Here is a 27612-nt window from a genome sequence, read left to right as displayed (position 1 = left end):
TAGTAAGTGGGATACTACGGTTCTATGGTTAGGGGGGAATTCCGCCAATCCTATTGATAGCAGGCCCAGCGCAGGGTTGGGTGAGGTTAGTATACCTGTCATTAGTGAAATCCGTTCGAAAACTAGTTTCCAGAAGCTTGTAAGGCTCTTACAGGACCAAAGGACATGGTATAGACTGCCTAGTTGACCACAGTCTCTCCAGCAAGTTGATGGGGAAGACGGGTACATCTTGTGTAGCCGTAATGGGGTGAAGTACCAATGAAAGGTTATTTTATGGGCTAGTGTCCAAAGATCAACACATTTGGTCACCTTGTAGGTGGAGTCAAGGGCTTTCATCCACTGTTGCTGTGTGAAAGTGGTATGATGTTCCTCTTCCCCTCATTGGAGGGAGCAGAATTTGGTAAACTGTCATTTATCGTGGAGCAGGCCATTGAATAGGGAGATACCCTTTTTTTCCTGAGTTCTGCGTGAAAAAAACATTCCAGGCAGAGTGAGGTATGGTATATGAACCAAAAGTGAAATTACGTAATGAGTGTGAAATTTGGCAAAATAGATATGCGTCCTCTGCTGGTCAATCAAATTCTTTTTGAAGTGTGAAAAACGATTTCAGCCTACAAAAAAGATTGTGGAAGAAGGTAATGCCTTTGTCTGACCAATCATTCAATCGGACATAAGGGATTATAACTTCTAGGGCTGTAATGGGGGTGTTAATAGTTTGATGTGGGCCACTCTGTTGCGATTTGGCACGGAGAAGGTGCCATGCCTCCAGAGTGGCCTTGGTCATGGGTGACATGCGGGCTGTTATTGTTGAGGGGAGTGAGTCGCATATCAGGTAGACATGGGCATTACCACGCGGGAGGAAGGGTGCTTCCACCTCACACCAAAGTTTAGAGTGTTGTGGATTCAGCCAAGCTTTCAATTGGTCTAGTAGTGTAGCATGATAATAGTCTTTTTAATCTGGATAACCTAGGCCCCCTACTTTTCTATGTTTTTTTAGTAGTGATAATGAGTATCTCAGTTTTTTTTCCTAGCCAGATAAATCTGCTCACAATACTGTGTAATGATTTGAAATAATTGTTGGGTATAGGTACCGGCAGAGTTCTAAACAAATACAATATTTGACGTAGGGCTATCATTTTAAATGTGGCTATTCTCGCATACCAGGTCAGAGTATCCCTGTGAAGGCTGTTTAGCAGGGTGCGCAGGTGATCCAGAAAGGGCACATAGTTATGATCATATATCGTGGAGACGGAGTTTGTCAGTGTTACACCTAGATATGGAATGCCTGTAGAGTTCCATTGGTATGGAAATTGTGATTGTAAAACCATTCTACTGGCCGTTGATATTCCCAAGCCCAGGATCTGGGATTTTGAATTATTAGTTTTATAGTATGATATTGCACTGAATGATTCTAAAACTGTCGATACCGCGGCCAGGGAAGTTTCCGGGTTGGAAAGGAGTAGCAAAATGTCATCTGCAAATAGACTAATCTTATGTAGATTCTGATTATAATGGAATCTCGAGATCTGCATATGGGCTCTAATGGTTTCTGCTAGGGGTTCTATAGTAAGGTTAAAAAATAGTGGAGAGAGAGGGCACCCTTGCCTGGTGCCATTGGTGATAAGAAAGGGTTTAGGCAAGGCATCCGATGTAAATACTCGAGCTGAAGGCGTTGAGTACAGTGCCATGATAGCGGATATTATCCAGCCTGAAAAGCCGAATTTGCGGAGGACATGTTGCATGTAGCCCCAATGCACCCTGCCAAACACCTTTTCTGCGTCTAGAGCAAGGAGCAGAGAGGGTGCCTTGGAGCACAGTGGATAATATTAAGAACGTGGCGGGTGGCGTCAGGCGCCCCTCTCCCCTTAACAAAACCTGACTGATCTAGGTGGACCAGGGAGGGAAGAACTGCTGTTAGTCTATTTGCTAGTATTTTTGCGTATAGTTTGAAATCGGTGTTAAGAAGCGCGATAGGGCGAACATTTTGAGGGTAAACAAGGTCTTTCCCCGGCTTTGGTATCGTTACAATGGTAACTGCCAACATTTCAGGGGGAAAAGAAGCACAGGTGGAGGCCTTATATACCTGGGTTAAATGGGGGATCCATACATTTGCGAAACATCGATCGTATTCACTAGTGAAGCCGTCAGGCCCCAGAGCTTTATTGGAGGGTAAAGACATGATAGTATGTTGTATTTCTTGTGGGGTTATAGGCGCACTAAGATCATGTAGGTGCGCCTCGGATAGATTGGGAAGGTTAATTTGGTTCTGGAATTTGAGAATGTCTGTTTCCGAGGGTTGAGGAGTTGACTGATCATCCTTGAGGTTGTAAAGATTACTGTAGTATGAGCTAAATGCATCAGCTATCTCCTGGGGATGCTTATCTTTATGTCCTGTAGGGATTATATAGGGGATTTTGGTACACCCTTTTTGAGTTTTAAGGTGATTCGCCAATAATTTCCCTGCTCTATTGCCATTAGAGTAGAAGTTAGCTTTGTATCTAAAAAGTTGTTTATCATGTTCTTCTAGAAGAAATAATCTAAGGTCTGCTCTCAGTTTGGTTAGGGCTGGGGAAGTAGCTGAGGTGGGGTGCGTTTTGTTTTGGGAATCTAAAGTTTGGATTTGGGAGAGCAGGTGTGTGAGTTGGCAGGACCTCTGCTTCTTTGTTCGCACCCCTATTTGCATCAGTACGCCCCGAATGAACACCTTATGGGCATTCCAAAGGGTATAAACATTATCAACAGAGGATCTATTAATATCAAAAAATTCTTTCAATCACATTTTTGTTGGCTGGAAGACATTATTGTGCCACAAATAGACATCTGGACCCACAGGGCAGTCGGCTACGGATATTGATACCGGTGCATGATCAGACCACGTAATATCGCGGATGCGTGAAACCTGCACATGTATCAATAAGCGTTTGTCTACAAAGATGAAGTCGATTCTAGAGTAGGAAATATGTGGAGCTGAAAAAAAGGTATAGTCTATTTCTGATGCATGCATGTAGCGCCATACATCAGACAGAGATTCTTCTGTCATAAGTTGTTGTAAGTTGGGTGAGTGAAGTTTAATTGGATTCGATGAGTCGAGGGTAGCATCCATAGTCATATTAAAGTCCCCACACAGTATCGCATTTCCCTGGCAAAGTGCAGACAGTTTTTTGAACATCTTGTGTAAGAAACAGATCTGGTGTGTATGGGCACACGATAGTATAGAGTGAGGAGTTGATATTGCATACCAGTATAAGGTAGCGGCCTCTGGGGTCACTATAGGATGTAACCTCTGAAAAAGTAACCGTGTATTTTACCGCAATCATCTCCCCTCTCGTTTTGGTGGGGGAGTTAGCAAAGTACGTGTGCGGGAAACGTTTATGAGAACATTTCGGAGCGTGAGAGAGAGAAAAATGCGTTTCTTGGATGCATATTATGTCCGCCTGAAGGGATTGGGCCTCTTGCCAGAGACTCTTTCTCTTGGCAGGGTGATTAAGGCCTTTGGCGTTAAGAGTCACTATGGTCATAGGCATGTGGGGACTGTAACAATTTGCGTGGTGTATGCGTCGTATTCACAACATTGGAGGCTGCAAACGTGGAGTAGGTGACCGACAGCTGAGAGGTCTTCAATGGACGGAAGGCAGGTGATTCTTCTGAAAAGTGAGGCATCAATTGGAGGTAGGAGTGGAAGTTCCTTCAGTGGCTTGGGGGTAGAAATTAACATAAAAAAAGAAATGGTAAGATTAAACTGGAAACAAGTAAAAACAGGGTCCCAGGACGGGATCGTATTGCAGCGTTTTAAGCTGCACAACATGGTGGGGGTATCACAGAAATGAGCAATGTGGCGCTAGGAGGCCCTAAGTATATAGGCGGAATAGTCCAGACACTCATCCAGCACCAGTTTCTTCAGCCCTAGAGTTGCGATTACGCCATGGAGAGCGCCAGTCAGAGGAGAAGCCCCGTGGGGAGGTGTTTGGTCAAGGAGTGGATTCGGTAGATGGACTGATGTCCCATTTCTCGAGGAGGGATAAACCTTGATCTGGGGACATTACGGTGTAAGTATCATCACCTTTGGTGATAAGAAGCTTGGCCAGGTATCCCCATGTGTAGCGTATTTGAAGGAGCCTCAGAGCTTTGGTGACAGGAAGAAGGTGTCTCCGGAATAACATGGTGTGTTGAGATAGATCCTTGAAGTATTGTAGGTGGATGTAATGTTTGGGGATATGGGTGGCATCTCTGACCACTTGTAGTAGTTTGTCTTTTATATGAAAAAAATGCATATGTAGTAGAACGTCTCGTGGCACTTTCTCCGGTAGGAACGAGGGCTTAGGGAGACGGTGTATGCGATCTATAGTGAGATCAATGGAGGTCGCCTCTGGGAATAGTTGATGAAATAGGGTCTGGACGTAGTGGAGAAGGTCACTTTGGGGGACCGATTCCTGTATGCCACGTACCTTGATGTTGTTACGGCGTGATCTGTCCTCAAGATCCGCCATTTTAGCTTTCATCCAGTCTATGTCGTCCTCTCTAGCATTATGGGAGTCCACTAGATCATTAAAGGTGTCAGCAAATTCACCCATTTTGTCTTCTACATGGGATACGCTGTTCCCCAGTTGATTGAGATCTGATTTAAATTGGGATGCAAAGGATTGCATGTCACTGGTTAGAGAGCTCCTTAATGATATTAACATATCCCGCAGAGTGGAGTCAGAGATAGGCTGATGAGAGATGGGGAAAGCTTCTAAGGGCTCTATTAATTCTCTTGTATCATCTGCAGATGAGTTAAGTCTGCTCACCTCATTTTGGGCCTCTGTCTCTGACGAAAGCCGCGGCCTTGATTTGGCAGGGTTCCGATTTTCGCATGGCGTGCCACGAGCTGATGACACCGTTGAGCCGGTACCCGAGTGGGGAGACACAAAGGGTCCATCAGATGGGTAAGAAGTCGTTGGGGCCGATGGGGCCGCCGGACGCGACGGACCGCCGACATCTTGGCCTCGTTTGCGGGCCGGAGCGGCGAAGAAATCTGCACCGGGTATTAGCAGAGGTGTAGTGGCCCAGGAGTGTCGTTAGGACCACTTGTTGTCGCTGTGGGTAGCCTCTAGGCGCGATGCTGCACGGAGCTCACTCAAGCAGTGTCCATGCAGTTCGAGCGCCAGCCACGCCCCGTGGACACACATTTTAACGTAATATATTAACAGTAAAAAGGTGAGAAAGGAGCAGATAGGCCCAATAAAGGTCCCAACGCTTTGTCAGCTGTTCCAGGACACATCAGCATCACAGATCGCATGTGCAGGAAAACTGATCTACATTACCCCATCTGCCTGTAACATCTGATCGGTCACTCAAAATGTCACTATCATCTGACTTTGTGAATGCGGTGGAATGTGAGATCGCACACACAAAGTCCTATAGAATTGACATTTGAGGACCAATTAGGTGTTCCAGGCAGATTAGGTAATGCAGATCAATTCTCCTGCACATGTGCAGTGAGCCGATCTGCCCTGGAACAGCAGACCAAGTGTTGGAATGCTTGGCATAATGGGTGATTAAATATTCCACCGCTGAAAAACTGGGCAGGAATACGTTAAAATGTGTGAACAGTCACGCATTCCAACGTAGTCCCAAACTTTGATAGAACACCGGCACTTTAAAATTTCAAACTAAAGTGGCTGCCTTTGGTCCTGTGCTTGCTGGGGAGCTCAGCAGACGTCCTGTGAACTGTGGCACATGTTTACAGCATAAGTTGTACATATCATTCCTCTAAAACTACAAGTCCCCTGATGGCAGACAGGACTCGTAGTAACTCCTTCCTGTGGATGGATGACGCGGCTGTGTGGGCCGAGTACAGCTGCACAACAAAAAAGAAAAACAAACAGCAGCCTATGGGAAGAAGAACCCTGCGATTCAGGTGAGTGGAGAGGTTGCAATCTGACCGTGTTTCATGTTACACCCTAAATATGGGTATAACATGAAACATGGTCAGAAAGGTGAACCTAATGTGTGATCTGCTCCTAGCGAGGAAATGACTCCAGCTTTTAGGGTAGACTGAGCAAAGTGGTAATGGCCGGTGCGAGTGTAAGGCTGCATAGACAGCCATCTGAGGGTGCCGCAGGGGGCGCAAAAATGCACCTTCACCTGTGTAGGCAAAAATCCTTGCACTGGCTCTGGTTGCTTCATAAGCGTTCCCAGGCAGAAGACATGCTTTGGTCGTTGATTCAAGTTTGTTCTGATCTCCTGCAGGCCTTGGGCAAACAAACCAAACATCGCTTCTTGCTTTCCTAAAAACCGTTATATGAATATGGCAACAAATAAAGCAGACTTTTTGTGCGATGCCTAAGGAAGAAACAAGCTACTATGGTGGTCCACTCCATTTGTGACTCGGCAGGTGTTGCTCACTCTAGGTCGGATAAAAAAGCAGCCCAATTCCAACACTATTATAAACGTTTATACAATCTTTGGCTGAATTCCTCTTCCCCTTTGTCCAGTTCTGATTCACATGCCCAAAGTATTCAGGATTTCTTGGCCGGTTATGGCCCCACACCTGTCCCTACCCAGGTTGATTACTGTGGAAGAGTTTACTGCTGCATTGAAGATGATGAAACCTGGTAAAAGCCCTGGACCTGATGGTCTGCTGGTCCAGTACTTTAAGTGTTTCTCTGACATTTTAGGTCCTAAATTTGTGTCGGCCCCAAATTCTGCAACTGCTCTTGATGCGCACGCATCACTGTCATTCCTAAGAGGGTAAGGATCCTACTTTGATATTGAATTATTGTCCTACATCACTTTTAAAAGGCGATGTGAAACAAAAATATTGGCCAATTGTTTTATATGTTTAGTACCTTCCCTGGTCTTTTTAGACCAGGTGGGTCAATTCCCTTAAGGCTCTGAATTTACACCATTATCTCACTTCCACGTAGAAAAGGGGATTTTTCCTTTAATTGGATGCCGAGAAAGCGTTTGACAGAGTGGCCTGATATTATATGGAGGCAGTTTTAATGACATTAGGGTTTGGACAAGCAATGCAGTCCAAAATCCTTTTCCTACATTCAGGACCCACAGCGAGAATTAAAGTTAATGGCCACCTGTCAGATGCCTTTAAAATTTCCAATAGAATTGAACCATTTTCGAATTGTTTGAGAGCCCAACTGCATATTAGAGGTATACAGGTGGGACTTTTTCAAGGAGGGTGTACATGCAGAGTTAGGGAGATCCAATTTATACATCTCACCATGAATAAATTAAGAATCAATTAACATAGTATCCAATCATGTCATAAATACATGAAATTAAAAACAACACCCTTTTGTATACAAATATTTTTACCCAAGAGTCCCAGTAATATCCAAATGAGTACATTAAATTATTAGCAAATAAATTAATTAAAATGATCAACCCACAAATACCAATAAAATCCAAAAGAGTATTAAATACATTGATAATAATGCTAATCATTAGTAAGAAACCACTTCAAATCTAATTCTATGTTTAATCCTCCTAGATGCAGTGAACCCAGGGAATGAATCAACTTAGTCTCATTCTGAGAGATCTGTCTCTTGAGGTTAGAACCCCTCCAATGTTTATGAATTTTGCCAATCCCTATTAGTTTGAGCCCCTGGGGTTTTTTTCCATGGAATAATAGAAAGTGTTTAGAGAGACTGTTTGTCAAAACCCTTTTTGATATTATTTATATGTTCATTAATCCTTAGTTTTAGCTGCCTAGTAGTCCTACCTACATATTGGAGGCCACATGGGCATTCCAACAAGTAGGTGACATGTGTACTTGAACAAGTAATACATTCTTTAATAGTAAAGGTTCTACTGTTCACGGATGAAGAGAATTGGTTAACTTTGATTCTATTATTAGTAACTTCACACACATTACATTTTTTACACGGATAAAATCCTATTCCTCCAAAAAAACGGAAACATTTTCTTACGAGGGTCCAATACATTTTTTGAAATATTATCTCATAATGTAGGGGCTCTTTTATAGATCACCTTTGGTTTCTCAGGAATAATGGGTCCCAATATTCTGTCATGTTTTAGGATATTCCAGTGTCTCCAAATAATTTTCTCCAGATCTCTGTACTGTGTTGTATAATGAGTAATAAAGCATAGAGGTATTTCCTCATTCTTAGTTAACTTATTCTTCAGCAGTTCACTTCTATCCAATTGGACTATCTTCCCCTGTATGTCTTCTGTATATTCTTTTCTATATCCTTTTTCTTGGAAATGTTTTAGATTGTTCCTCATAATCACATAGTAAGGTTTTGGTGCACATGTTTCCTCCATTAATAAAAATATGTAAATCTAAAAATTGAGCTTCTTTGCCCCCTATATTATGGGTAAATCTAATTCCATACTCATTATTGTCTAATCCATCCAAGAAGTTCACCAATAGGCTCATTGGTCCTTTCCAAACAATTATTCCATCATCAATAAATATTTTCCATATTAATACCTCTTTACATTACCGGGCCCCCTGGTGAGTAAAGGCAGATATGTTCAAAACATGTGAGAGACCGGGTAGGGTCTCCCCTCTTAGTCAGGGTGGAAATCCAATGGTGAAGTTGGATGTACCTGTAACGTTCAAACATTTGGTATCTTGTTATGTTCCCGTAGGTGGGCCCATGAAGGTATGGCAGGGGTGCGCAGGAAATCCTGCACTATACAAAACCCGTTATTCGTCCACCATCGGAAAGCTTCGGGGTCGTCCATACCCGGCCTAAACAATGGTTGGGCCAATAAGGGGAGAAGCGGTAGGTATGGCGAGAGGAAGTTTGCTGAATACTTGAGAGAATCCCACACTTGTAGAGCATGCACCATAAGGGGACTCAAGTGATTGGGCCAGTCACAGGATGGTACCCAGGGCAGTGCAGAGAGGGGTAATGGGGAGCAATTTGGAATTTTCAACATACCATTGATAACCATAATGTATGGTTATCAATGGTAGGAGCTGAGAGGCTCGGTAGTATAGCATTATATTGGGTAGGCCTATCCCCCCATCTCTTTTATGTTTATATAAGGTGGCCCGAGCCACTCAAGCTTTACGGGGGTGCCATAGGAACTGGAGAATACTCCGCTGCATTGACCTCATAGCATGAGAGGGTATATTTACTGGTAAAGTTCTAAAATAGTATAGGAGTTTGGGCAAGAGAGTCATCTTCACAGCCGAGACCCTACCCAGCCACGAGAGATTATATGGCAACCATGACGTTAGTAGCTGTGTCAAAGTTTTGAATAACGGAACATAGTTTGTGTAGTACAAAGTGTCATAAGAGGCAGTAATCTTAATGCCTAGATAACGTATGTAAGACTTTGCCCAATCAAATGAGAAATTGGTGCTGAGATGGTCATACATTGATTTGGGGAGGGTCACATTCAGTGCAGCTGACTTCTCCCAGTTAACCTTTAACCCATATATGGCAGAAAATTGTCGGAGGATATTTAGCAGATTAGGTACTGTGGTGTGCAGCTGCGTCAGGGTGAGCAGTACATCGTCCGCGAAAAGGCTAGCTTTATATTCCACCCCAGCCATTTCAATCCCTTTAATGTTGGGGTTAGAACGAAGAAGAATGGCCAGGGGTTCAATCGCCAAGGCAAAAAGAGCTGGAGACAAGGGACAGCCCTGACGGGTGCCTCTCTTGATTTGGATTTCCTGTGAAAGGTGGTCCAAGTATTTTTTTTTTTTAAATGATGCGTTTATTAGCATATAGTCAAACAGACATTTGAATACAGATCATTGGCAGAGCATTACATCATAAACATTACTGCACCTGCAGACTAACAGAGCCATGCATGTCACTCGGTAAAAGAGAAGAATACAAATCTAGGCCATAGTAGCTGAGGAATATGCGGACCACATTAAACATCAGTTGGTAAGCAGTGGTAACATCCGATCTATATCCCATGTCCCCCGAATGACAAGGACCGCAAGTTTGCGCCCCCAACGGAATACCCATGACCACTAACAGCTCTCCAACTCTCATCATGTAAACCGGCTTATAAGGAATCCTTTGACTCAACCAATTCTCTAATGGAGCTGTATTCAAGACCCCAAGTCTTACCATTATCATAAGGTATGCTTAAACTGTTTTATTGAGTTTGCATCTGGGCATTGCGTGGGATGCACTCACCCCTCTCACTCTGGGTACGTGACAGATCCGTGTTGATTGCTAAGTACACACTGCTAGGGAGAGATTGGGTGGGCTCCCACCTCATGGCGGGATCTTCCAGGCTGTACAAGTCCTAAGAGAGTTAAGAGAAGCTAGAAAGAATCAGGAGGGGAAGAAAGCAGCAAAGGGATACAGAGGCATGGCGACCGGTCGTGGGGGAGCTGATCTCCTCATGCCCAGGCCCATGGCGCCCACAACCTCAATCTCAACCCTCCACTGACGGAGTAGAGGGTTGTGCATGCATCATAGTGAGGTACTCAGGGGTGGATGCAAAGTGGGTCCACGGTCTCCAAACAGCACGGAACTGTTCCTCCTGGTTATGGATGGAGGCCGTCAGATCCTCCATACAGTAGATCTCGCCCACGATAGAGAATCATAGTCTCTTCAAGAGGGGTTTGGTGTTCCTCCACAACAAGGGAATACATGATCTTGCTGCATTCAACATATGGATAGTCAGGGATTTTTTGTGATTTTTAGTGGAATGGGTAGTCATATGAAGTAAACAGGCCGCAGGATCGTCTGGAAGGTCGCCAATCACCAGCCGGTTTATTGTAGACCTCAGATCCCTCCAAAAAGGGCCAAGGTCAGGACACTGCCAAAAGATGTGGAGCATAGTGCCCAGGGCCTGTCCACAGCGCCAACATGTCGAAGGGAGTGAATCATTCATTTTGTTTAGGATGTAAGGAACGCGGTACCATTGGCTCAGGATCTTGTATCCTTGTTCCTGGAATTTACAGGCCAAGGACGATCGATGGGCTAGGGATAGGACTTTATCCCGTTGTTGTGTGGTAAAGGTTCTGCCCAACTCGGACTCCCACCTCTGGATAAATGGGGGACAGAATGACTGAGGCGGCGAGCACGATAGCTTATAGAGTATAGATAGGGCATGGCGTACTGGAATGCCTTGGTGACATATGGACTCGAACTCTGTGAGGTGGCGCGACAGCTCCCGCACCCCGGGGACAGAGACCAGAAAATGACCGATTTGTATCGCACTACATTCATCTAGCATTGGTGTAGTCAGGTTCCGTATAGAGTCAATAGAGAGCCAGGTCCCTCCCGAGATAAAGTCAAAAAGGCAGAACTTGCCCACCCTCAGCAATCTTCGAACCCGACCGCTCTCCAAACCTGGAGGGAAGTCAGGGTCTCCAAGCACAGGTATCATGGGCGACGGGTGGGGGGAAATGTCAGACTTACCGAGGGATGACCAAGCCACCCTCAGCGTAGGAGCGATAAGTGGGTGCAAGGATACTTCTGTAGGTATCGGGGATGAGAGCCACGCCAGCCCCGAAAGCGGTGCTTGGTATTCCGACAGTTCCATCCCCACCCATTGTTTCTGCTCTGTGTGACGGCTCCAATCCAACACCCTGGCAAGGTGTGATGCCTCATAATAGCGTTTAATGTCTGGGAGGCCCACCCCTCCCCGGTCCTTGGGAAGGATCAGGATGCGGTACGCCACCCTGGGACGTTGTCGCGCCTAGACAAAGGACACGAACATGCGTCTCAATTGAGAGAAAAACGCAGGTGGTAGGTGGATCGGGACTGCCTGGAGGATGTACAAAATCCTGGGAAGTACTGTCATTTTTAGGGATGCACAACGACCAAACCACGTCATTGTCAGCTCTTGCCAATTGGAGAGGTCTTGTTTAATCGTATGGAGCAATGGCACATAGTTCTCCATATATAGCTGACCCGGGTCCGCACTTATGCGTACCCACAGGTGGTTTAAACATGACTGCGTCCAGCGAAATTGGAATGAGGCTCTCACCTTGGCCATCTCTGCAGGGGGTAAAGTTATGTTGAGAACCTCCGACTTGGCCTGGTTGACCAAGAAATTGGAGATATCCCCATAGGCATTAAACGCCCTCAGGAGGAGAGGCAGTGAGACCAATGGACGGGAAATGAAAAAGACCAGGTTGTCCGCATAAGTTGCTAATTTATGCGTTCCAGAGGACATTTGTAATCCCTCAATAGAGTCTTCCGCCCTGATAGTGCTGAGGAGGGGTTCCAATGTAAGGACAAATATAAGCGGAGACAAAGGGCATCCCTGGCGGGTGCATTCGAGGTGGGGAAATACCCGGAGCGAGTCTCATTGACTCTGACCGCCGCTGATGGGGACGAATACAGAGCCATGATCCACGCTCGCATATGTGTCCCCAGCTCGATGTGACACAAGGTGGCCTCCAGGAATTGCCAGTCTACTCGATCGAACGCCTTTTCGGCATCAATCGAGAGGAGCATGAGGGGGCAAGGGCGGCGCCGTGCTGCCTGGATGACATTCAGGACCCTGGCAGTATTGTCCCGCGCCTCCCGAGCCGTCACAAAACCCACCTGGTCAAAGTGGACAAGGTCCGGCACGAAGGGCAAGAGCCTATTTGCTAACATCTTGGCATATAATTTAAGATCTGTGTTCAGCAGCGCTTTTGGGCGGTAACTGCCACAGAGAGAGGGATCCTTGCCCTGTTTCGAGATCACCGTGATGTGAGGGCGTTGATGGCCTCCAAAAAATGCGGCGACAGAAGATGCCCAAAGGACCGGTAATACATCAGGGTGAACCCGTCCGGGCCCGGGGCCCTCCGTGGTTTGAACTGTTTAATGGCCAGATCCCATTCCTCCACTGATAGAGGGGTTTCAAGGAGGTCTCTGACCTGTTGGGGCAAAGTTGGCATCCCAGACCGTTTTAGGTATTCCTCTATGAGTAGTCTACGTGTCTGCACTTCCTGATGAGGCTGAGCCTGGTTTAGGTTGTAAAGGTGAGCGTAAAAGTCCTCGAACGCAGAGGCTATGTCATCCGATAGTGATAGTTTAGTGCCCTGTCGAGAGGTAAAAGCTGTACAGTTGGATGTACAGTTTGGAACGCGGTCCCCCCAACGCCCTCGCTAAGAGTCTACCCGGTTTGTTGGAGAATTCGTAAAAGGTGTGTTTACATGTCACCAGGCGTTGTTTAGTGCGTTGGTAGAGAAGGGAGTTCAAGTCCTCCCTTGCCTTCTGAAGGGCCATTTGGGAGGAGCGTGCCAATGACTGCTTGTGACATGTCTCCAGACTACGGATTTGGTCTGTCAGTTGGGCTATCCCGGCATCTCTTTCCCTCTTACGCCTCGCCCCGTGCCGTATAAGGACACCCCGTACCACGCACTTGTGTGCCTCCCACACCATGGAGGGGCTAGGGACCGATGCAGAGTTGGTGAGGAAGTATGCCCTGAGGACACTATCTACTTCTGCCTTTATGAACGGGTCCTGAATGAGGGACTCATTTAGCGTGATCCGATAATACTATATTATCTATGGATGCCGAGCGCAGGGACGGCAAGGCCTGGTGACTCACAAAGAAGAGATCTATTCTGGAGTACGTCTGATGTACCTGAGAGAAATAAGTGTAGTCTCTGTCCTCGGGATGCAGGAACCTCCATGCATCCACCAAGCGCAACACCTGCAATGTAGCTTTCAGCTTTTTAAGGTATGATAGGTGCGAGGCCCCCCTGGAAACATCAAGCAAGGGATACTGTGAAAAGTTGAAATCACCCCCCAAAATCAAGGTCCCTTCAGAAAATTCAAGCAGTGAGGACACAACACATCTCAAGAAGGTCAGTTGGTCCGAGTTGGGCAGATACACATTAGCCAAGGTGAGGACAGTCTCCCCGATTCGACCTTTGGCAAAAATAAATCTCCCTTCCAGGTCACGCTGGGGATCTATAAGAGTCCATGGCACTGTTCTGGCTATCAGGATGCTAACCCCTTTGGATTTTGCCAATGGATATGAGGAGTGATACGCCTCAGGGAAGTCCCTGTTATGGAGACGTGGAACCTGCAGGGCCTTGAAATGGGTCTCCTGCAGGAAAACCACTTGTGATCTAGAGTGCTTCAGGTCTGCCAGGAGCCGGGAGCGTCTCTCAGGTATGTTCAAACCTCTGACGTTAAGCGAGGTGAATCTGAGCCCTTTGACGCTCCCCCCACCCGGGGCGTGGCCCCCTGGTCTGGTCATGCCTGCTAGGGTAGAGAAAAAGAGAAGAGGGTAAGATAGGGAGATGGGGGTGGGGGGGTAGGCAAGGCAAAGGTGAGGGCCCTGGAATAGGGCGGTAGAAGAAACGGAGACGGGAGGAAGAGGAGGAAAGGAAGGGGGATGGCTGGGAGCCTGTGAGGAAGAGGAGGAGAGACCGAAAGGACTAGGAGATACAGGGCCTATGGAAGATACCACCTGTCAGACCCGACTACGGGTCGACTAAAAGTTAAAGAACCTCCCCTCCTTACTGAGGGCGGGAGATAACCTATTGGGGGACCTAGTAGCACCTTGGTGGTACTAGGGAAGGACCTTTGGCAGAACAGTAAGGCAACAAAATAACACCAGTACAAAATCTCAAATCTATGTAACTGAAGTAAATAAACAATAAGATAAACAACGGAGTTGTGCCGAGTGAGACCGGGACGGCCAGAAAAATAGAAAAGAAAAAAAAATCCTCCATTAGTGAATAACACTTCACATGTTATTTTTCGGGTATCAAGTATTCCCATAAAAGTTGGGTAGGTAGAGGTCCGCGCGACCCGTCTGGGATAGGTGTGCCGGGCTGCCGGGTATCTTCCACCCGGCAGCCTGCAGACAGGGCCAGGACTCCCCAGGCAGCTTATTTCATCCCAGACCAGCGTCGGAGCTCGAGTCCGGCCCAAACGAGGCAGGAGTATCCCTGCCCACACATAAAGAGCAAAATAAATATAAACCGGACCAGGTATAACGCATTTAACATTCGTTAGGCCCACAAGTACACGGGACTCAGCCTTAGTATGGCCCGGTGATCGTCCGGACCAGAAACCGGTAGTTTCCAAATGGGCACCACATCCCCACTCCACCACCCCTCCATACTGACAAAGTGTTTATGAGCCACTGCTATAGCCTTGGAGGGCCTGTACCTAGTGCGTGTGGAACATACTACACCCCAGTGAGTATGTGGGCAAGGTAGCTCCACAGTCTTGAATGAGGACCCCTATATATCATTGTGGGGTCAGGGATGGTCGATGGGGACCTCTACTCACGGCTCCCTGGAGTCTCTGCTCCTGGTCGGGGTGCCCCGGAGATAAGAGTGTTGTCTGGGCCTCGATAGCCTGGCTGGCCGTGGAGTGGACGGGCCTGGTGGCGGACGATCCGTTGAGAAATCCAGCCAATTTGGAACAGGGACTACTTCCGACTCCAAGAACGTAAAGAGGTCTGGTAGTTGCGCTTACCTCGTGTAGGTGAAACACCCGGTTCTCCCGTGACACAATAAGGTGAAAGGGATGTCCCCATCGATAAGTGGCTCCTGCGGCCCGGATGACATCCAGCACTGGTCTCATAGTGCGGCGCATGCGAAGCGTATGGCGGGAGAGATCCAGCATAATTTGGACTCTGGCTCCATCTAAGTCGAGAGATCCCTTATTCCAAGCTTGACGTAGTACTTCTTCCTTTACAGCGTAAAAATGAACTCCTACAGAGGACGTCCCTTGGGATCCCAGATGGCAATGAACGAGTTCCCTGAGCTCTGTGCACTCGGTCTAATTCCAATGCAGAGGCAGGTGGCTTGTCAAGGTAATGGTTGAGGATAGTTATCACTGTAGACTTTAAATCTGCCCCTGTCGTAGCCTCCGGGATTCCTTTGAGGCGCAAGTTGTTCCTGCGGTTCCTGTTTTTTCTGTCATCAACTTGTAGGTATAGGGCCGTGAGTTGCTGTTGGTGTGCGGCCTGACCGGCTTCCATGGCCTCCATTCTGCCCTGTAGAGATGCAGCCGTCGTCTCGACCGATTCCACTCGGTTGTCTAGGGTGGAAAGGTGCTGTTTCACCACCTGGAGTTCCAGCCGCAGGGCGTCAACGATCTTCGTGGCCATACCATCTAGGTCCCGTTTGGTGGATAGTTGCGGCAGGAAGGCCCTCCAGTCATCACCGCCTGCCGGTACGACACCCGCACCGGACATCTCGGGACCCGTAAGTGAATCCTCATCGAGTAGGAGAGGGGTGCATATGGGCGAAGACGGAGGGCTAGGTCGGCGTATGAGCCGAAAGTGAGAGGGACTTGGGGAGTTTTTTGTTCGGGGCCGCACACGAGGCCGCCGAGCGGGTGGTCGCCATGTTGGGATCTGGCCTTGTCGCAGCTTCTCCTCCCGCACGAGCGAATAAGTCCAAGAGATCTGTCTGACGGGGTCCCCTACCCGTACCGAGCATGGGATCCACCGTTAACGTGGGGTAAAGTCAGCTTAGATCGTTTGCTATTCAGCCGTCCCGTGCAAACAGCACAGAGCTCTCGTTAAGTGCTGCCTCACTCCGCCATGTCCAGAACACGCCCCCCGCCCAAGTACTTCACTTGGGCCTTCGAGTCCGAGTAAAGGACTCGCAGTCAGGTTAAGAAGGAGTCTCCAAAGCCCCATTTGTGTAGTATATAATATAGGTATTCCCAGGAGATGGAATCAAAGGCCCTCTGCAGGTCCAGTGACAGGATTATTTTTTGGATGTTATCCCCAGCCTGTCTACCTGGTATAAAGCCTACCTGGTCCCTGTGGATAATGTAGGGAAGTAAAGAATTGAGACGGGTGGCCAGTATTTCAGTGAGAATTTTAAGGTCAATATTTAATAGAGATATGGGTCTATAATTATTGGGGTTGCTGGGATCTTTGTCAGGTTTAGGTATAATTGAAAACGCTAAGAGTGAGGAGGAGTGCAATTGGAGACCATTTCTAAGTGAGTTGTAAATGGAGGCCAACTTGGGGGCTAACAGTGGTGCAAGTTTCTTGTAATAAAGAGCTGTGAAGCCATCAGGGCCAGGGGCCTTGGAGGATTTAAGACTTTTGATGGCCAGAAGAATTTCCTCTGTGGTAATTTCAAAATTAAGATGGTCCAAGTCCCCCTGTAACACCTGTGGGAGCTTGACGTCCCTTAGGATGTCTTCTGCTTGTTCTGGTCTGAAAGTGCGAGAGGCAGTATAGAGAGAGCTTAAATTATCTTGGAAAGATGACAAAATCATTTCAGGGTTAGCTGAGAGAGTGCCACCGGGGATACGCAGTCTAATGGGGGGTCAGTCGGTCGGGCAAGGTATTCAGTTTTTTTGCCAGTAAGGAGCCTGGCTTGTTAGCCCTAGAATAAAATCTATGTTTAGACCATCGCAGTGCTTTATCCACACTCTAATCTAATAAGAGGTTCAATTCCGCTTTAACCAAAGTCAGGCGTGCCAGGAGCTTTCAGTCAAATTTATCTTTTAAGGTGTCCAGCTCAGCTTGTAGGGCATCTACCTTTTCGTAAACTTTCCTTTTTACGGCGAGTGGCTAGCTCTATAAGGTGCCCTCGCATGGTAACTTTATGAGCCTCCCACAGCGTCACAGGAGAGCTAACAGTCCCCTTGTTAAGTTCAAAGTATTGCTTGGCATTTGATTCAATAAGAGTCATGTTTTCCACAGTGGACAACAGGGACTCATTGATCCTCCAGTGCCCGTGGCCCCGGGGACCCCCCTCCAAGCGAAACAGTATTACGTAAGGGGCGTGGTCAGACCATGGCACTGCCTTGATTTTGTCCGACATAAAGTGGGCCAGAAAACGTTGGAAGATAAAGACGTGGTCTATTCTACAAAAAACCTGGTGGGGGTTAGAATAAAAAGTATAATCTTTAGTCAGTGGACTGAGTTCCCGCCAGATATCTACCAACTGAAAATCATTTATAAGGTTTCGGAGGGCCAAGTTGTTGGGCTGAGACGTCCCGTCCAATCCGGGGGTGTGGGTTTTTTTGGTTTCATCCATACTGGCATTAAGTACTAGATTGGTATCCCCGGCCAGGAAGAGCAGGCCATTTGTGTGGTGTGCAACTACTTGGAACAAATGTGATAGGAATCTAATTTGATGGGTGTTCGGGGTATAGTAAGATACAAGAGTTACTTCTACATCAAATAACGTACCCACTAGGATCAGGTATCGGCCCGTGGGTCGGCAATCTCAGATTGGCACACAAAGGGTAAAGATTTCTTAAAAGCAATCGACTCTTTTTTTCTTTTCCGTGCAATTTGCACAGTAGAATTGGGGGTCATTTTTATGCAAGTAGCGTGGGCATGAGGATTGGGAAAATCTCGTTTCCTGGAGGCATACTATTGTCAGCGTGGCAGGAGGAGTAGTAGGAGAAGGCTTTATGACGTTTGGATGGCCAGTTGAACCCCTGGACATTATGGGATATTAACGCAAACTTACTAGCCATAGAAGAGGTGGAAGAAGAGTGATGTCTGAGGTATTAGCCGCACACCACAGTAGAGATGTGTAGAGGTAGGAGGACGGCTCGATGAGGGGAACCACAGGTGTAATTCGGTGAGGGACCCAGGGAGTAGACAGTAGAAGGAAGGAAGGACATCTTCAAGAAAAAAGAAAACACAGGTTAAGACAAACAAGAACAAAACAAACCAATCAAATGGCAGTACCCGGCCCCGGGGTCCAGGGCAACAGACAATGAGCAAGGCGGAACCTTTCCCATTGTGTGTCATTGTGGGAGGCATGTTTCCACCGATCCCCAGTGGAAGCAATGATATGTAGCACCCAACTGGAGCTATAGCTTCCAGGCCTATACAACTAGCACAACAGGTAAATGCCGATTATAGTTATAGGGCAACGAGATGGTATAATAGGGCGCCGGGGAGGCGCAATGCCATAGCAACAGGCTAAACTGGAACTTAAACAATACAGGGACATGAACTAAACGCATCCCCAGAATATCACAATAGACTGTTGCTGATAAAACGTCTTATATCAAAAATAACATTTTTCAAAGCAGGAGCTGTGTAACAGTGTCCGCAAATGCGGGTTAAGTACAATAACTGTCTCAGAGGTAATCGGGCAGCATCAGTGTATGCCAGTCAAATAAACGAACAGTGGCAACCATAGAGCTGAGTTACAGCTGCCTAGAGGGTCTTCAAGCTAGGTCAAATAAAGGGGAGCCTTCCCCCTGCTTTTTCTGTGGAGTGGCTCTCCTCGTCTGCCGCTTTTCCCAAATCGGACTTGGTGGTGGTGGACGTTGACTGTCCTTCTGTGGGGATGTTACCAGCTGGGAAGGAGGCATCAGGTTCAAGCCAACCAGAATTTTGCGAAGCTCATCAGGGGTAGAGGCAGAGTGATATGTACCATCACGGTTAAACATCACTTTGAACGGAAAACCCCAGCGATACGATATGTTGTGCTCCCTACGGGTATCCAGGATTGTTTTCAGTTATCAACGTCGTTGGATCGTGGTTGGAGACAGGTCCGCAAATATTTGATAAGCGTGGCCTTGGAATTGCAGGTCTTGATGTTCACGTGCTGCATGTAAAATGGCTTCCTTGGTGTTGTAGTATGTAAACTTAATAATGACGACAAGTTGCTACTCTGTTGCACTCCCTTCAGTTGGACTGCTTTTAGATGTCTGGACAGTATCTTGTGCCCCTCAGTGGATGACACAGAAAACCGGATTTTTGTACGTACCAAAAAATAATTTTCTCGGAGTCCATTGAGGGGTGCAGGACTCAGTAGTCTATTTTTATGTTCATGTTCATGGTACTGCTTTGCCACAAAATTAAGACATGCTGGGCATAGGAGGGGTTAACCCGGGCTGACCCACAGTTATTTGTTTGTCAGTGTCCATTCCTCCTGTTGATGGCAGGAGAACCCAAGATTATATAAATTATTGTGCCCCTCAATTTACTCTAAGTTAAGAATTTTATAATAAGTACAACTTTTCTGTTATTGTACAAAAATGTATAAAAGTACTGATGAAAAGTCATGCACAGACTTGTAATATATTAAAAGCACCTAAAAAAAGAGAAGCCACAAGCACAAAACTCCCTAGGTTTTCATATATATATTCAGAGATTTTACTCTGCCAGTAATTTGTTTATGCATTGCACTTACACTGATAAATGACTACCGTAGAAGATGTCATGTGTTCATACACTATATATGTAAAGATACTGAAGCTTGAAGCCATGTCTTGGAAATGGGCTTCCAATAAAACAACTGTAGAAGAAAATATTCTGTAGTGTAATTACAGAAATCTACATGTAATTGTATACTACATATTGTAGAAACCTAAATGTATTGTAGAAATCTACATGTAATCTTCTGTTTGTTTTAAGTAATTACTAATAGCTGGATATATTAAGTAATTACTAATAACTAATGATTGCTGTTTTTGTTTTTCTTTCACCTCATTGTGCAAAAAAAACATCACCAGGAGCTCTTGACTTGCTGTGAAGAAGGCAAAGGAGAAATTAAAGATGGACTAGAAGTGATGCTTAGTGTTCCAAAACGAGCAAATGATGCCATGCATCTAAGCATGTTAGAAGGTAAAGAAAATAAATATATAAAATCTTGTGTATATGTTTTGTGTGTATATCTATATCTATACAGATATCTATATAAATCTATATAGATATCTATATATCTATATATGTATGACCCCTTAATGGTGTACACTTTGTTATTGTGACTCGCTGTATTCCTGTCACATATTGTTATAAGATGTTATATAAGATATAACATCTTATGTTGGCAAAGTTTGCAGCGGGGTTTATTGCATTGTACTGTGCCTTTCTGTGTAAGTGCCTGTTCTGGGGTCAGTTTACTGCGTACCAATCTTCTTCTCAGGTTCAGTGGTTGCTTGAAAGCCAGTATTTGGGGCTGAGGGAATATTTATTTAAGTATGGGGTCTTCTGAGAGTACTGGCTGTAGATCTTTGATGATTTTGCGTATTACCTCTACAGTGGGGTTGTAGGTAACTACAAGAGGGGTCCTGGTTGGGTTTTTCTTCTCTTTGTACTGTAGGAGTCTACATACAGTGTTCATCATAAATGAGTACACCCCAACAGATTTGTCAGGAAACCTTTTACTTTTCTTTCAGAATCATCATTTTCTATGTGACATAATACTACAAAATACTCCCACAAATGTGGGCCATTGATTGTATCTAAGATTTGTTAATTTGCACACACAAAAAAAGTTTTTTTCCTAACAAATTAATTCAAGACCATGTTGAGCAAAGCGAAATTTTAGACCACAAAATCCTAATTCACAAGAGTATAATTATTCATTAAACAGGTGTCCAGCAGACAGTTTATTATAAAAGGGTGTTCCTTAACAAAGAAAACCCCTTCCCATTTCATGCTGTCAGCAATGGCACCACATGGAAGAGAAATGTCACAAGGTCTGAGAAAGAAAATAATTTATTTACACATGAAAGGTGATGACTACAAGAAGATCAGCAAAGCTTTACTTATCAGTCAGAATACTGTAGCAAAAGTGATACAAAAATATAACAAAGATGTAACTGCAACCATCTCACAGAGATGTCGATGCGGTCCACGGAAGTTAGCACCTCGACGGGAACGTCTTCTGATGAGAAGGGTTGAAGAAAATTGCATGCAAGTTCACTTCAGTTAGCTAAAGAAGTAGAAAGCCAAACTGGGATGGTTGTTTCCCGTGACACAATACGGTGTAGACTGCAAAGGAATGGCATGCATGGGTGTTGTCCTCCTAAAGCCCATGCACAAAAAAGCACACCCACAATTTGCCAGGGCCCATGCTGAAAATGAAGACGACTACTGGCACTCTGTACTCTGCAGTGATGAGACCAAGATTAATGTTTTTGGAACTGATGGCTTCAAAACTGTATAGTGTCGCAAACGTGAGGAGTACAAAGAAAAATGCATGGTGCCTACAGTGCAGTGACGTGCAGTGGAGTCCATTCTTGGTGAGGCATTTTCCCCGGCCCACCCTCCTTCCTGCCCATGCCCCTCCCCCAAACATGTCACCAAGATGTGTGGAGAAGATAGGGAGAATGGGGAAGGGAGGTGAGGCATCGAGATCGATGTCCTCACTGTTTTTTCTTTCTTTTTTATTGGACAGCTTGGACCAATGGCACTTTGACATTGGTCCAAGCCATTTACAGAGCTCAAGCTTCTAACAGTAGGTAGAGGCGGTTGCAGCTCTTGCATCATTAAGTTAGGTTACACAAGCAGCGGGGGAGCCTGCTGCTGTGTAACCTTACATAGCTGTCAAAAGCCGGATGCAGCACTGCCTGTAATTAACAGGCAGCGCTCCGTCCATGACAGGTTACACAGCTGGCAGGCTTTCCCTGCTTTGTAACCTGATAGAAGCCGATCTGAATGGAGAAAAAGCTGTCAGCTTCAGACTTTTTCCCTCCATAATACTAGGTTAGGCCCTGCCTCCCCTGACCGCATGTCCCTGCTACAGTGAAACATGGTGGTGGCAGTGTCCTTTTGTGGGGCTGCTGGTGTAGGGAGCTGCATTTCATTGATGTATCATGAATTCACAGATGTACTGCTCTATATTGAAAGAGAATATGCTACCATCCCTTGGTCGTCGTGCACTTTTCTAACATGACTAAAAGAACTCAATTGAGTAAATTCCACCTTAGGGTGTGCAAATACCGAAAGGGGAGGGGCTTTTAAAATAAAGCATAGTGATTAATATATGTGAGATTGTGTACATGTCTAAATAATAAACAAATGGGTGAAAGAGTATAAATTCAATATTTGTAAATGATTACTTCAAATATCGAAACTCATAAATGTGTGTGCTTAACGATGATAAAAAAACAATATGCATAATCAAAAAAGGTTGCATAAGTAAAACTAAAGATAGCAATCAAAACGTGCAAGTGCAAAGGTGCCCAGATGCCAGAAATTAATAAGTGCATGTTTCCAATACCATTATAAAAAAGAATGAGACTTAAACAGTGAATCAAATGTGATACCTCATGTGGCCAGCTTCTAGTGTGTTCCTCACGAGTGCCGCATAAGAAATGGCCGCATTTGCGGTAATTTGTATGCTATCCATGAACACCGCACGCCCGCCCACAAAGGGGCGGAGCCACGGCGTGTAGCGTGGTGGGAGGGTCCCGAGGCGCGTGCATATGATGATGCAAGCGCGCATCTCCTGAGCTCCCGGGACCAAAAAGGGTCTAAGAGGCCTGGCAAACAGGCCGTCCAATACGCACCCACGATTCCCATGCGCAAAAACATAAAAGAACAAGAGGAAACGGAACTAATAAAGAGCTGAGAAAAGGATCATATCGAAGAATGGATCCTCCCATGGCAGATAATTAGTGTTATCCACAGTTTATACAATAACATTAAAATTACATTAAACTAGATGCATAGTCTCATAGTTTACACCAACATAGGTTCCTATTATACAGATATATTATATATTTATGTATATATTTTTATATTGCATACATAGACCACAATCATTATTAGTGGGATTTAAGCAACTATGTCAAAGAATATATATATCACCAACTATATAAAACATCAACTTTGGAAAGAGCAGATTCATATAGAGTACAAAAACATGATTTCAATTTTAAATAGATGGTATAAATATGAATAATAAAAATAGCATGGAATATACATACATGATTTCATATTAAAAAAACAGTACAGTACAAATATATATTATATAAACATGAGTCCAACTCTACCCAATTTATGGAGTGTAGAGAGCATAAAAATGCACATACATGATTTACATGATTTACAGTAACTTCAAACCTATACAATGTTTAAGAAACATGTATATATATCCAAGTATTACGTTTATAAAGAGATTATTCAAATCTATAGAGTAAATTGAAACCCAATTACCCTATAAAGGGCAGATCAATACACGCCGACAAGCAGGAAATGGGGGTGTTATCCCCCCTGGAGTAAATTGTAAGTAAGTTCTAGTGGGCGTGTATTAGAGCATTAGAGAACAAAGAGAGCAGGGACTTCGTTTGCCGATTGATGACATCTTAATTGTAAGTCACACGTTTATCCCAATTATTCAGCCAGTTACAGCAGGCTGCACAGCAATAGCCTATCCACTCATGTATTTTAGTTATTGAGGTAGTTGCACTCTTCTACATAATGTGTTTTGACCCCTTCCTACACCCCCCCTCATAGGGGCGACACTGTCGGAACTCTCACACCTCCGCACTAGAGGAATAGTCACCACATCAGACAGTCCCATGACCCCACTATTGGGAAATTAGGATTTTACCCCAGGGAGCACTGCACTCTTCCTCAACATCTGGAAACCATAGGTCACACTTAGGGACAAAACTTTCAAAACCAGAGATTACTTGACAAAACTAACCAATCCGAATACACCGTCACTGCATCAGTCCCGTGGTGGTCTTATCTTCAAGTACGACATTACCTAGATGACCCGCGTAATAAACTACATTTTGGGAGAAACCTGACCCCCTTTGAGAAGGATTGTACTGGGAACAGGCCAAGCAAACATTTGATTTCCTGGCTCTAAGCACAGGTAAACACTAATGACACGCAGCGCATCTTGACATGCAGCGCATCTTGACACTCCGCAGCAGGTGGGAGGCAGAATTGGGCATACTCATATCTGGCGATTACTGGCAGGATATATGCTTGGGAATCCACTAAAGCTTGATAAGTAGCCGAACTCAGGAAACCAATTACAAAATCCTAACTTTTTGGTATAGGACACCTCACCCATTACACAAGATTTAGCCGTCTCTTCCTGATACCTGCTGGTGATTTCAAGCGGCGCAAGGCACACTATCACACATTTTCTGGTCTTGTCCACTCCTTAAGCCTTACTGGACCATATCCCAGAATCTGGGAATCAGCTTCTCATTCCACCCAGCCAAATTTCTCTTAAATGGGTCGCCAGGCGGCTTAGTTAGATACACTCACTACAAGATGCTACTTATGCACCTAATCAATGCAGCTCGAGCTGTCATTCCCCGATACTGGAGGGAATCCACTACCGTGACAAACTCAGAATGGGTCCAGCAAGTGACTCACATTTGTGAAATGGAGGAACTCCTATTCACTAAAGCCGATAAATTGGACAAATTCATCAACCTCTGGTCTTGTTGGAACGACTTCATGGCACGACCCCGGTCTCCAGCAGACGAGGCAGAGACTTGAGTTCTGATACCTCTCACTGATGTGATCCCCTAGAACACGTTACCCCACAGATATGTGGGTAACAATTCCTGTCAGATACTTAGTTGCCCCAATTAACTTGCTTAACTTGCTCCTCTTTAGAGGCCAGTGCACCTTGGATTCCTCTGAGGTGGTTGGGGCATGGATCCACGCAAGGACGGTGCCGAAAGGTGGTGATCCTCCGGTCCCACGTGGGACCGCGGCGACCGCAGACCTTACTTTCTTGAGGAAACTGAGAAATGAATCCTCTCAACTCAGGCACTGAGCCAACCTTACAGGTGAAACTCGAATAATTCGAATATCGTGCAAAGTTCATTTATTTCACTAATGCAACTTAAAAGGTGAAACTAATATATGAGATAGACTCATTACATGCAAAGCAAGATAATTCAAGCCATGATTTGTCATAATTGTGATGATTATTGCTTACAGCTCATGAAAACCCCAAGAACCCCAAATCCACAACTTCAAAAAAGTAGATTATTACATGCAATCAATAAAACAAGGATTGTACATAGAACAATATCGGACCTCTGAAAAGTACAAGCATGCATATGTACTCAGTACTTGGTTTGGGCCCCTTTTGCAGTACTTACTGCAATTACTTTTGCACGATATTCTAATTATTCGAGTTTCACCTGTAGTAGGAATTTGAAGCGTTTCCCCTCTCCATCTTGGTTATATTTGATTTCCTTAACTATATGTTTGCTGTGTGTACTGTCATGATATACCGACACCATAAGGTGTAGTATTGACGTTTACTTTACAAATGTTGATGATCTATTTTCTGTTTGTCTTTTGTCCCTGCCCTTGATCAGCTTATGTAACCTTGCTGATCATTACTTTGATTGTCTATTGTGAAAAATATGAATAAGCCTTTATTGAAGAAAAAAAAACTTCCCAACTGTCTGCAGAGTCAATAGCTACAGACCTCCAAACTTTGTGTGGCCTTCAGATTGGCACAACAACAGTGCGTAGAGAGCTTCTTGGAATGGATTTCCTTGGCCTAGCAGCTGCATCCAAGCCTTACATCACCAAGTGTAAAGCTTCTGATGAAGTTGGTGTAAAGCACACCGCCACTGGACTCTAGAGAAGTGGAGAAGTGTTCTCTGGAGTGACAAATCACACTTCTCTGTCTGGCAATCCGATGGACGTGTCTGGGTTTGGCGGTTGCCAGGAGAACGGTACTTGCCTGACTGCATTGTGTCAAGTGTAAAATTCGGTGGAGGGAGGATTATGGTGTGGGTTTTTTTTCAGGGGTTGGGCTTGGCCACTTAGTTCCAGTGAAGGGAACCCTTAAGGCATCAGCATACCAAGACATTTTGGACAATTTCATGCTCCCAACTTTTTGGAACAGTTTGGGGATGGCCCCTTACTGTTCCAACATGACTGCGCACCAGTGCACAAAGCAAGGTCCATAAGGACGTGGATGAGTGAGTTTGGGGTGGAGGAACTTGACTGGCCTGCATAGAGTCCTGACCTTAACTCGTTAGAACACCTTTGGGATGAATTAAAGCGGAGACTGCGAGCCAGGCCTTCTCGTCCAACATCAGTACCTGACCTCACAAATGCGCTTCTGGAAGAATGGTCAAACATTCCCATAGACACACTCCTAAACCTTGTGGACAGCCTTCCCAGATGAGTTGAAGCTGTTATAGCTGCAAACGGTGGGCCAACTCAGTATTGAACCGTACGGACTAAGACTGGGATGCAATTAAAGTTCATGTTCGTGTAAGGGCAGGCGTCCCCATACTTTCGGCAATATAGTGTGTATATATATATATATACACAGAGAGAGACAGAGAACAAGAACACATATATTAGGCAATGTCTGTGTATCTGTTTGATATACTGTAATATGGAGGCCTTTAGTGGGCTTTTTGTATACTGCATGTTGGCACATGAGACATAAGAAGGGTATACCGTAACCTCAGCATGTTCACCCTCCTTGACAAATTCTTGATGACAAAACGTGTAGGAAGGGGCGGGCACATGCTGAGGTCACTCCGTAGGAAGCAGCAAACACAGTGTGGATATTGGATGTGATTATGTGATGCCAGCAGGATTGGAGATGATTGTTTTGTCCTGAATTTTCTTGTAAGTGTTTTTAATTGTTCTTGATAAAGTGTTGTTTTCTGATATACTACACTATATGTGATCTATATTTTTCTCTGAATGGTTTGGAATATATTGCATTGATTGGATAAAGTAAAAATGTGTTTTTAGACCATTTATTTATACTTAAATCAGATGTATAGAAATATAAAGTGAGAACAATAACATAAGTCACAGAATAAAACATGAGTGACTCAATATGATGGATGTTCCAAACATAATTTAAATGAAAAATAAACATTGAGCTCACATATAGCAATAACCACAACTAAGTAAATAAAAAGAAAAATGGAAAAAGAAATAGAGAAATTAGAAAGGAGTCAAAATAACAGTAAAACAACAAGGAAAGAAAGTAATGAACAAAAATGACTGCACTAC

General features: G+C 45.1%; 1 protein-coding gene across 1 annotated transcript in view; it reads left to right on the top strand.

Annotated features, from left to right (window-relative positions):
- The window catches only part of LOC108794847 (triple functional domain protein-like), a 660684-nt gene that overhangs the window by 500097 nt on the left and 132975 nt on the right, over positions 1 to 27612 (top strand). The window contains exon 22 of the mRNA XM_018565963.1: positions 20361 to 20472. Within this exon, the coding sequence (XP_018421465.1) occupies positions 20361 to 20472 (112 nt within the window). The remainder of the gene's footprint in view (positions 1 to 20360; positions 20473 to 27612) is intronic.

The sequence above is a fragment of the Nanorana parkeri genome, unplaced genomic scaffold (assembly GCF_000935625.1).
Source record: "Nanorana parkeri isolate BGI_ZX_2015 unplaced genomic scaffold, ASM93562v1 scaffold904, whole genome shotgun sequence".
Lineage (NCBI taxonomy): Eukaryota > Metazoa > Chordata > Amphibia > Anura > Dicroglossidae > Nanorana > Nanorana parkeri.
This window is presented reverse-complemented; position numbering and strand designations above follow the sequence as displayed.